This window comes from Pygoscelis adeliae, unplaced genomic scaffold (genome assembly GCF_000699105.1).
Source record: "Pygoscelis adeliae isolate BGI_AS28 unplaced genomic scaffold, ASM69910v1 Scaffold38, whole genome shotgun sequence".
Taxonomy (NCBI): domain Eukaryota; kingdom Metazoa; phylum Chordata; class Aves; order Sphenisciformes; family Spheniscidae; genus Pygoscelis; species Pygoscelis adeliae.
The window spans coordinates 21,491,550-21,503,717 of NW_008825614.1; the positions used below are offsets into that span (position 1 = coordinate 21,491,550).

At 44.9% G+C, this 12,168-nt stretch overlaps 1 protein-coding gene across 1 annotated transcript in view; it reads right to left on the reverse strand.

The window, feature by feature from the left end:
- Positions 1-640: 640 nt before the first annotated feature.
- The window catches only part of BAI1 (brain-specific angiogenesis inhibitor 1), a 205,496-nt gene continuing 193,968 nt past the window's right edge, over positions 641-12,168 (reverse strand). Inside the window, exon 27 of the mRNA XM_009333078.1 lies at positions 641-1,048. Within this exon, the coding sequence (XP_009331353.1) occupies positions 641-1,048 (408 nt within the window). The remainder of the gene's footprint in view (positions 1,049-12,168) is intronic.

The window sequence follows — 12,168 nt, forward strand, 5'->3', positions numbered from 1 at the left end:
GCGTAGTCCTACGGCACAGAAAGGCATTCGAAATGACAAGAGCCAAAGAAAAGAAAGGTCTCGGGTTTCAAGTTCTCTTTTTATTGAAGAAAAGAAAAGAAGAAGGAAAAAAATAGATTATTTTGTTTGTTTGTTTGTTTCCAAGTGGACGTTATTCATGTTGTCAGTTTGTCTCAATGTCCTAAGGCAACATCTCTGTATACCAAATATCTCCAGGTACATCGACAGATCTGTCTTTCCCTCTTTCTCTCTCTGCATTCCAGGGAGGGGCAGCTTGGAATAAATCTGAGTCCGAAAGGAAGGAAAAATAACAGGAAAAAAAAAAGATGAGGCCAAGAGGACCTTCGCAAGGTCCGTGCTGAGTTTATCTATTTAACAGTCAATGAAACAACCTACATTCTTCTCGTTGGTCTGTTTTTCTAACACTTTCGACCCTCTCCCTGGAGACGGGGCGAGCAGGTTTTGGAGGTGGTCCTTTCCTCCTGTGCCTGTCCCACTCCTTATGGCGCGCAGGAGCTCTGCTGTGGAGGGATGAGAGAAGGAAGCCCCACCTTACCTCTCCACCTAAGCCATGGATGATGCCACCAATTCCCCCTCCGGGCCCCGTGGGGACCCACTGCGGGGGTGCCACGATGCCAGGTCATGGTGTGGCATATAGGAGTGGGAATGTCTTCTTGGCCACTGCTTGGCGCATCCCGTCTTCTTCCTTCTTGGATGAGCTGGTGAGGGAGAGTTGGGGGGCGAGGATCGGCAAGGGATGCCACAGACCCTCAAGGCTGGGTCTCCCCCAGGGATCTATGGCCAGGTCACATCCCAGCGAGACTCCTGCAGGTGTCCCCTCTTGTGGTCCCCAAACAACCCCGATCTTCTTGGCCCTTCGCGGTGGCTGCTGGGCGTCCTTCCACACCTCCTTGTGGCAGAGCCGGAAGGCTCCCGGAATGCAGCAGCAGCCCGAAAGTATCTTGGCAGGGCTCGTCCCCTGCAGTCCCTCCCCACCCTCTGCCTCCTCCTTGCTCTCTTCCAGGTTCACTTCTTCTCCAGTCCTTACCTGGGAAAGCTCATGTTGTCCTGAACCTACAGCTACTATACTCTATAAAGTAATATTCCCCCTCTCTGCTGAGAATAATACAAAAGTTACTCCACCTTACCAAAGGTTTCAAAAGAAACCAAACACTTCTCTCGCTCGGTTCCGATTTAATTTAATCATTTCTTTAAAACGTGGTTTTGTTTTGTTTGTTTCTTTTTTTTTCTGGAAAAAAAAAGTCCCTTTCTTCCCTCTCCACTCAGACCTCTGTCTGAAGGTCAATAATGTCTTGTCCCACCAGGGGGATGGTGGCTCCTGTTTTCTCCCACTCTACAGTTTTTAGTTCTAGGGGAGACTGTGCCACAGGTTCGATGTCCTTTTTAACCCATGATGGCGGTGACTGGACTTTCCTGATTCCTTCCCAGGGTCTCTTGTTTGGTGTCTGCTGTTTTTCTTGCTGCAAGAGGAAGGTGGAAGAAAGGGGGGGGGGGGGGGGGGGGGGTGTGTGAAGCCGAAAGAAAGAAAGAAAGAAAGAAAGAAAGAAAGAAAGAAAGAAAGAAAGAAAGAAAGAAAGAAAGAAAGAAAGAAAGAAAGAAAGAAAGAAAGAAAGAAAGAAAGAAAGAAAGAAAGAAAGAAAGAAAGAAAGAAAGAAAGAAAGAAAGAAAGAAAGAAAGAAAGAAAGAAAGAAAGAAAGAAAGAAAGAAAGAAAGAAAGAAAGAAAGAAAGAAAGAAAGAAAGAAAGAAAGAAAGAAAGAAAGAAAGAAAGAAAGAAAGAAAGAAAGAAAGAAAAGAAAGAGAGGTTAGTGCCTGTGCAAAAAATAGCATTTTTTCACTTCCTTCTCTTATATCAAAGGCAAACTTTTCTGTGAAACTCCTGATCCAAAATAAAGTGGGGGTTCAAAGAAAATTGCACTTGGTGCACAGGAAGAAAATATAAGGTTTTGTTTGGGTTTTTTTTCATTGCTTTCTCTATCACCTGATACCTAGATATTTCAGCTTTCAGCTGAGGTTTTTGCCACTTGCATTGCCACTGAAAAACTGAACATGGTTTTGAAAATTCAAAGGGCGATGAGGCACTGGAAGAGGTTGCCCAGAGAAGTTGTGGATACCCCATCCCTTGAAGTGTTCAAGGTCAGGCTGGATGGGGCTTTGAGCAACCTGGTCTAGTGGAAGGTGTCCCTGCCCACAGCAGGGGGGTTGGAACTAGATGATCTTTAAGGTCCCTTCCAACCCAAACCATTCTATGATTTTATGATTCGATGAATTCAAGATCTTTCTCTACTTTTACAGAAAATCCCCACATAAAAATCCAGATTACAATGAGGTTGTTTTGAACATACATCACCTACATTTTATATAGATGAGAATATATTCCTTATGTAGCACAGCTATTTATAGGCTATTTAATTGCAGCAAAACATGCTAACTATTTTGCCAGTGAACCCATGCTCTTTGATGGGCTGGATCATCAGCTCTGAAACTGAAAGCATTTCCATCAATTCCACACCAAGCCTTTGAGGCTTTATCGACTGCCATTAGCCCAGGCTCATGCCAGCATCCCACCATGGATATCAATCCAGAGAATGTATTTCAATGTTTCTACCAATATGCACCAAGACAACACTCTAGGGAGAGCTGAGGCTCTGTAAAAAGGGTGTATTCTTCAGCGCGTATATGAAGGGGAGTCCATGCAAAGATTTTAAATGAGTTGTTCCACTAAGCTTCTCCCCCCCACCAAGAGTGATGCTTTTCACAGTTAATTACCCCCACAAAACACTCCAGCACTGGGCGAGAAAAGGCTTCCCTGCACGTGACAGGAGCACAGAGCCCTTTTGAGCCACCTGCCAAAGGGAAAGTGGTGGCTAGCAGAAAGAGTGGGAGGAAAGGCATGGAGGATGACAACAAGGAGAGAAAAAGTCTGGGGAGAAGGTGAGAAGACAGACATGCAGGTGACATGCAGCCCAGGATGTGTCACAGCTCGATGCTGTCACCAAAATGTATTGACTTGGGGGGAGATGAAGCCACACGTAGACTGCGGTGTCATGATTGCACTCCAGGATGCTGCAGGGACTGCTGCAGCCACATAGGAAACCTAAATACCCATCCTCTACATGCTAATCCACCTGCCTTAGCTTCTGATTTTGTCCTTTCCTAAGAGACTTTTGTTAAGTCTGTTGTTTATCCCACCTCCATACTGCAACGCTGATAGGAAAGGCGCTCTAGCATTATCCCTACAGGGACAGATTTCATCACATCACCCAAGCCACGAATTTTGCTTCTCCAAACTTTCACCCTTAATATAAAAATAAGATATGTTTGAAGTTGCTCCTGCATCTCCGCAGCTGCTCACAGGGAGAAGGCTTTGGGTGAGGTCACTTGGTGGCTAGAGAGTGCCAAATGTAGGAACCAGGTAAACCTGGTCTTCTCAATGTGAAGTGAAAGCATTCTGAAATTATCTTTATTTTTATTCAAAGGGAGAAAAATAACTTTTAAAAAGTCCTTTGAAAGAGAATTTTTTTTTTTTTTAAATCAAATTTTGGAAATGTATTTTTCAGAATAATGTAAAGCATGTGAGTTCCTGAAATCTGCAGCTGTGGTTTTCATTAAACTCTATGACACAGAGCTTTTCTTATGCTGTTGGTGTTATTCTTACTTTATTCCATGATGTAACACAATGGTGATTAATACTAATATGACAGAAAAAGTGATAAAATTGTTGACTTATTCCATTATCTATTTTGGAACTTATTTAAGAACCACTGCCACTAAAAACTGAAACTTTTTTATCTCTGTGTGTGTCTTAATGAGACAAGTTTGAGACTTCCTGAAGTGAAACTTCTACCTACGGTATTTTTGCAGGCCATTAGGCTGCCATGAAAAGACGCAGCAAGAAGGTACACATAAAGACAAAAGCACATATAGAGCAAAAAATGGAATGAAACTAAAAGTTTCCCAAAAGGTGAAGAATAAAAAGCTTGGTCAGAACAGCTCTTTTCGATGGAAAACCTTTTTTCTCCCACAATTGCTGTAATACCACAAGTTTTCAAAGTTACCGATGTCCACAGCTGTATTATTTAACAGAGAGCAGCACAAATGATCATATGCATGAAGTTAATAAATAATTCCATCTTTCCCCTCAAATGAAAGCCCTTCTTTGATGGCATTATTTACAGCCACCTTCAGCATCAGGTTTTTCCATTCCCAACCAATCTCTGTTTTAACAGTCCCTCTGTCTGCCACACTCCTGACCTTCAGCCTCTCCTTCATGCTGTGAGGATGCACCCAGATCTCATCATGTACACTGAACGTGATTAGCAAACCTCAGGCCGTTCTTGTCATGGGCTGCTTTTGAGCTACTGAGCGTGAGCAGCTGCAAATCCATGTACGGTACAGAAATTGGGGGAAAAAAAACACCCAAACAATTAGGACTTCACATTTACAGCAATGGCCTCTGATCAGACCTGTCACTGGGGTTACAACGGCCTCTGATCAGACCTAAGGGTTACAATAATTATTCAATGGCAATAAAACCAGACATTAAATGTTGTGAATTATTAAGAATGGATAAATTTAGAAAGGAAGAGAGTATGAAACAGAAAAAATCACTATGCCAGTGCATAACTCCACTCTGCACCTGCATCTTGAATATTACGGGCACTCTGTGGGCTTCCCGATAGAAGGGTATTAGGGGAAGTGATAAGGATGGCTAGTTCATAGCCATGAAAAAATTTATGGAGCATGTTCTATAGGAGAAGGATTATACAGACTAAGTCTTTTCAGCCTTGAAAAGAGGTCATGGATGGATGTGAAAGAGGTCTATGAAACTCTTAGCGGCTTGTTGACGATAGGAACAGACTACTGATGGTAGGGATCATCTCTTCCAACACAAGAACTACAGAGCATGATGAGACACCAAGCAGTGCCCAGCCCAGAGTGAACCCCAGGAGCTGGTCCTGCACACGGTGCCCAGCTGAACTGCAGACCACCTTTCCACAGCTCTCTGTTGATGCTGAAAACTTCCAAAGTTATAAAAAGTATGTGGAAACATTCACAAAAGCAACATCCATTCAGTACTATGAAGTAAAGCGACACCGTTCTGTGTCAGGGGGTCTCTGAGCACAAATTACTGGAGTCTTGGGGATCTTTTTGAAGATACACTACCACATGCTTGCCCTGCTCTTTTATTTTTCCAAGCTGTTTTAGACTCTGCCATGGAGAGGAGGCAGGGCCAGACTGGCCTTGGGTCTGACCCTATACGGTTGTTTCTACCTAGCTTATCAGTGTGATGTGTTATCTAGCTACAACTGTGGCACACTTAGTGACTCCAAAGATGCCTACAGCTAGAAGATTGAAAAGAGCTTTGGGAGATCAGCAAATGGAGAGCGGAGGCTTGTTTTTAGTTTCCCACTTCTCAGAAAAGAATTAGACTTCTCTAGTGATGCTGTGAGTGGACGTGCTAGCAGGGGTGGGATGCCCCGGCTGTCCACCACGGTGCACCAGCAGCTCAGAGAGCTGCGTGCACGGCCGTGATCTCAGCATGGGTGCAGAAGGACTCGGTGCCCAGTCAGATCTCTAAGCAGGTTAAACGGAATCAGCCAGGCTGAGCTCTGGCAAGGATGCTGGGAGACAAAAGAAAATCTTCTCCTCTTGGCAAGAGGCACCTTGGGAATTGGTAGCAGGCTCCTGGGAACAGCAGCCTTTTTCTTTCCCTCCATATGGAAAAGGTTTTTATCGGGTCTGGACCACTTGAACAGCATATAGAAACAGCCACTGGGCTCATGCTTCAGCTCCGGCATTTTCCTCCAGCCCCACTGTGGGGTCTTAGCAATCCTTCCAGACAGGAGGGAAAACCTAGCTATGCACAGAAAAGAAGAAAAAACCTGGAGAGAGGGTTGTGTAATCCGGCTGTAAAAGGCGCCGGTGCTGGACCAGGGCCTGGCGTCTCAGAGACAGCCAGGAATGGCCTGAGACAGGAGCTGAAAGCAGCAGAGGCTGCTCTGCCAGTAACTCACAGAGACGCAGCTATTACTCCGGCCTGATACAGCCCATGAACTTCTGGCTGTTGGGGAAGGGGGAAATGTTTATCGGTTCCTGCCTGGTGCCAGGATGGCAGAGGAGACTCCTCTGTCAGAGAAGTGGGAAGGGAGGGAATGCCCAGATCCAAGGCTGGAGTAAAACCTGCTGCGCAGGGCAAACTGAAGGTCTTCACCGCCCTGGTGGCATTTGGGGTCTCCTTCATTCAGCCATGGCTTTAGTTTTGGCTGCACATCTTTAAGGCAGAGGAAGAGGATTTGGGACAAAAGGCATTCGAGATGCAGTGCCAACAAACCCCCCCCAAAATCCCTAAAAAAGACAGAGGCAAAGTGCATTGAGGTAATCCACACAGCCCTCTCCTTCTAAAGCTAGTCCTGGCAGACTGCAGTGAGTCACCTGCGCTGGACTCATGGTGGCTATGGAAAGGTGATGATGGTGGAGCAAGGCACCTCCCTACCATGGGCTTTTCTGCATGTTGGCTCTGTGCTGCCTTCAAGGGTCCAGGCTGGCTTCATCCAGGGTACCTGGATTCTAATGCAACTCTTTTACTTAGGAGCAATGTCAGTGTATTGCATAAATACGGCATGGGATACTGACTGGCTGCTCTGAGACAGCTTTCATTTCACACTTTGGTCAAAAACAATGAAATGTGCAACCTGCTAAGCTGCATCTCCTTGTGTTTGGGTTTTTTTAATTTTTTTTTTTTTCTTTTTCATTTGGTTGTTCTTTTGTTTTTTTTTTTAATACCCAATTTTTACAGTTATCCTGAATAACCTGAAGAGGAATTCAGGGCTTTCTACAGAGCACTCTGGGATAAGTCCCCTAAAAACAGCTGCTCCCATGCTGTTTTCATTGCCTCTAGTGTCAACTTGAAGGATATTTCATGACCCACATGGTCTCTCTCCCCATGCATTGATGACTCTAGGACCAGAATGAAGTTATTCAGAGTGTATAGCAGGGAATCTGAAAGATAAATGTGGCTCATGCTGTCTAATCCATCTTTGGATCAATGTCGATGAAAAGTGATTAGAAAATGGGAAAGCTGTCTTGTTTTTTTACAGAATGATAAATTTTCCTTTCTTTGTTTGAAACAAGTAGCTGTGGTTCCTTCATTTTATGCTACTGAACTACAAAGATGATACTTTTTTTTTTCTTTACATTTAGGAGAAAAGCAAAATAAAAGGAAGTGGCTGACTTTGTTCAGAATTTAATTTTTTTAAGAAAAAAGAAGAAACAATTTGTGGGTTTAATTTGCATTGATGGAAATCAGTTAGGAAACTTGAAATACCCAGCATTTGCTGGGTTAATAAAAATGTCTTTTGCTTCTGTATTCTCTTAAGCTCAGATGGTCTAACCTGTAGGGGTTGCTGTGAGCCAAAGTCTAGTGAGGCCATGCACACCTGAAAGTGAACAGGCACCGAATCAAGGAGCTCTTTCATAGAGCCTCAGGGGCTCTTTCCATAGACTCATAAACCGCCCCTTGCCTGAAGGTTGCAGAGAAAGCCCATGGTCCCACCAGCGCGAGGAACAGGCTATTCCCCAGGCTGTTCTTGCCGTTAATCCAGCTTGCTAAGGTACCATCCTTTTCTGGACAATGCCTATGGTCTACTGAGGAGCCCGCTCCACTTGGTGGACATGGAGGACTGTGTGTTCCCCGAGATGCTGTAATCATTCAAGGCTCCCCCATGCCTCACAGGGGCACCTAGGGATTCCAGGAGGGGACCAAGAGCACCCAAAGCACAATTCTTTATAGAGTCCTTTGGGTAACCAGTTCAAACCATTAGGAGCTGCAATCTGCTGGTGGCAACTGCAGGGTTTTGGAGCAGCTGACGGCTGGTTAGCATCAAAGGGCACGGCAGGAACTGACTGTTGACACAGAGGATACAGGGACTAAAATGTCTCTCTGAGAAATGCAGAGTAACTGATGCCTGATACTTGGGACACGAGGTATCAGATGATCTACGGGAGGAGGTAAACTGCTGACTGATGGTATATTTGGACACCTGGTAGCTGACAGATGGTTTATGGCTGAATGAATTAAGGCTTGACGTCATTTTCATAACAGAACTTATTGTAGTAATTATTATACTTTATATAGCGTTCCTCCCTATAAAAGTTACCCTAATTGGTCTTTTAAAATTTGCCAGTTACCAAAGCCTTTAAGAAGTGCAGAGAGGATTAAACACGTGGCACAGAGGAGACCCTACCTGTAAATGGATCTTCTCTTGCAGAGGGACACACAGTCGACAACAGGAGGAGCAGAGCCTCCCAATTTTCTATTTCCTCAGCGAGGAATGAGCCTGAGTTTGAGAGAACCACCACCATCTGAGCTCCTCTACCCCCAGCCTCAGCCCATGCAAAGAGGCTCCTATGGACAGGAGCCAAATTTTCCCACGTGGGAGCGGGGCTGCCGGCTCCCTGGCCAGCTAGCAAAAGGCCAGGTAGCCGGCAACCAAGGGAATTAATTCTGTCATGTAGCAGAGCATGCTAGGGAGACACATAGCCCTCACTAGGAATGACCTGCAATATTGATGAATATTCCTTTTTTCTCACTACTCTGTTAGATGCCAAAGCAAGTGCTGGTGGGACGGGCATACCCTCCAGGTGTCCGAAGAGGAAAGCTAAGAAAAATCTTGACCTGAGAAGAGAAAGTGAGTAATCAAGCCAGAAACTTTGTCTAGCAGGAAATAGGAAAAAGTCATAGAACGGCAGAAAAAACTTTGTATCTTTTTCCACTGGGTTTTGGAGCAAGTGCTGGTCCAGGACCAACAGAAAGATGGGACTGGATTTGAGAGCTGAGTTACAGGCTGAGTCCAGATCCTGTCTGTGAACTCCAGGACAGGGTTCCAGCCAAAGCAAAAGCCGTTTGAGCTGCAGAGAGCTAATCGTAGCAAGTAGCTAATAAGCAAGAATGAGCAAATCAGAGAAATTTGCAGAGCTCTGTTCAGCACGGCTTTCGCTGACCTCTGCACAAGCGAAGAGCTGCGGTTTAAAATGAATGCAAAGACAGATGCTGGCAAGAGAGGAATATGTATGTGATTCAAACTTCCCTAATGGAGCTGGATCAAAAGACTCCTGCCGAGGGGGAAGGCAGGAGTGTCACTTCCATTGCTTTCAAAGCTGGTGCTAAGTGTAGAAGAAACAAAGCCCTCGCTTCCTTTAAAGGCTGCAAAGCCTTTCGTACCATGCTGTTGCAGAGCATGTGAACCCCTCCTGATGTCCAACCCAAGCACTGGAATTTCTTCAGCAATTAACTACCAGGGAGGAGCAGTGTTGGAGATACTTTACCCTGACGATAGAGATCTGCGCAGGAAAGTATTTCCCATGTGGTACAAGGTAGCTTGAAAATAGCCACTGTCCTGCTTTAATGTGGATAGCTCTCAGCTGCAGGAATTTAGACCTTGGGAAGTGTGTGTATTTAGGGGGAAGCAGGGAAAAAAAATGCATGTTGGAGCCTACAATCTGCCAGGCAGAGGGAAGACTTTTAAATGGAGAAACAAACTCATAGCAAGGTTTCCAACAATGGGATTTTTTTTTTTTTTGCAGCAATTGGGTAGCTAAAGAACAACTCGAAGTGATGGGAGTGATTAGGAAGGAAGAACTCTGCTGTCTGAGTCGGTACCAATCTAATGTTTCAATACACATCTGTTTGGGCAGCAAAATGTGCCTTAAAGCTGCTGTGAAGAGAAATCTATGATCCTGGTGGAAGCCACTCACTACTTATTGTAACCTTAAAAATGAAGGCTTGGTGGATCCCAGACGCCGAGAGACTTTTTAATTTTAATCACTTAGGATGCATGGTGTGGATGGCTGGGATTTTTGTTGCAAATCCTGCTGTGTTTGTTTCCAAGCCTTTGGTTCCTTTCATGCTTCCTGGCAGCAAATAAGCTGTCTAGGGGATAAATATTCAGACCTCTCTGATGCTTCAACAAACACAGCTCATTCAGTTTTCTGTTCAGGGTCTACACCAGCTTCCAGTTTGGTCTGGGATAAAATGGAAGGGCAACAGTGTGCAACCTCCACGCGTAGGCTGACTGCAAGTCATCTGGGAGGAAGATGACCAAAGTAAACCCAGCTGTTCCCAAGATACTCTTCTTTTTAGATTCAAAGTCCCTGCAGGTGGGCAGAGATAATCTGTCCCAAATTTGAGCATAACAGAAGCAAAGGAGTCTTGCCTACAACCCTGTAACTTCCTTTTGAGTAAGGGCTGATTTTTCAAAAATCATCTCCATCTTCTTTGCCTCATCTGAACTTGAAGACTGCAAGAGAGTGAAAATTTACCACAGCCATGCTGAGGTCATACAAAGATCTATTAGTGCATTCAAAAATTGACTTTTCAACTTGCAGTCATCAGATTTTGCTGTATGTCAGTCTGCTAATATCTCAGTTCCCTAGCACTGAAAAGTTAGCTTTGGATAACAGTGTCTACATCCCTGATTAGTTCATAAAGCCATGAATGAGTAAGACCCCTTTACTCTGCTGCAGCGGTGAGGTGGCTTAGGCTTGAATGCAGGTGGATGTGTGGTCCTGTATGCTTTGAACATGAATCCTGCTGGACAATGTGATTTTAATCAGGAATATCTGAGCGTGCTTCCAATGGGAGCATTTTTATAGTTGAGGAACATATATAAGAAAGTACATGTCACATGGAATAGATTTCCTGTAATAAACTGAAAAAAAAACCCATGGAAAAATCCAAGTTTGTTGCCCAAGGAAGGACAATTCTGTATTATTGTACTCTGAGGCTCAAGTTACTTTAGCATTAGCAGCGTGCTTTGGTTTGTAGCAAAATAACTGCAGCAAACACTGGTGCCACAGTGGTTCCTGGGAATGCATTAAATATGGTCAAGATTCAGATGTGGTGGGTGTTTCAGGCAGTATTCTGGTTCTCTCTAACTGCCTACGCCTGACATACCATCCTGGCAACATTGCCCATTAGCAAGTTGATGACAGGTCAGCTGATGATGGCAGTGGGGACACCCTAATCTCAGCGGGCTGTGGATTAGTCTCCAGACCTTTGCTGTAGCAGTTGTGACTTGAATGGTGACATGCAATGGCTAGCAGCTGTGTTGCACAGTGCTTTGCATCACATGTATGCTTCATAGAATCATAGAATCACAGAATAGTTTGGGTTGGAAGGGACCTTTAAAGGTCATTTAGTCCAACCGCCGTGCCGTGGGCAGGGAAATCTTCAGCTAAACCAGGTTGCTCAGAGCCCCGTCCAACCTGATCTCCCGCCCACCAGTGCAAGGGAGAAGAGAGGTCCCAGGCTGGGACCTCCTTGGCTGCTGGATGAGGGGAAAGCAGAATTCACCCCCAAACCTGTCCCCACATTGGCAGGATGAGAGACAAGCCCAGAGGCTTGTCAAGGCTGCCTTTGATAGGAATCAGGTCATTCTCACATCAGTAATGTCTTTCAGAAATGGACCTTGTAAAGGAGGAAAGCTGAACAGCTCAAACATGCAGGAGTCCATGATTACATTTCCAGCTCTGCCAGCAACTACTCTGGGACAGCGGGCAAAGGGCCGTATTCTTTATCTTTCAAGTGTACACTGCGGTAATACTTATCCAAGGTTTAAATGTGTCAGGATACTTAGAGAGGAGCAATATATGTGCTGGTGCAAACCTTCAAGTCTTTGCTGAAGACCCCTTAAAAATCATGTTTTACCACTGAAGCTGGAGAAATTCTCAATGGTAAACACATGTGATAGTTGAATTTCAACCCCTCTTCCTAAAGAGACAGAAGATCTGTTTCTTCCTCCCGTTCTTCTGTTGGTGCTTCCTTCAAATCTCACAATGTAGTAGTTCATCTGAGAGGAACTATGTATTCAGTGTGATGAGGCAATCAGTTTTGGCCAGTGCACTGAAGTACAGTGAGGACTAGCATTTACATCAAAACCAAAACCCAAACCAATCCCTAAAAAGGGCCAGCACCATTCCTAGGAATTCCCAAAGGAGGTCTGTCCTATGCAGACATTTACTTCTCAGCAGCACCTTTCTGACCTTGGAGTTGACGGAGGAGAGAGGAAGTGCAAGAAGATTAGGAAAAGCAACGTATCTTGGAAAGGACTAAGGACAATGGGACATGCTGCCAGGAGAGGCTGGGAAAC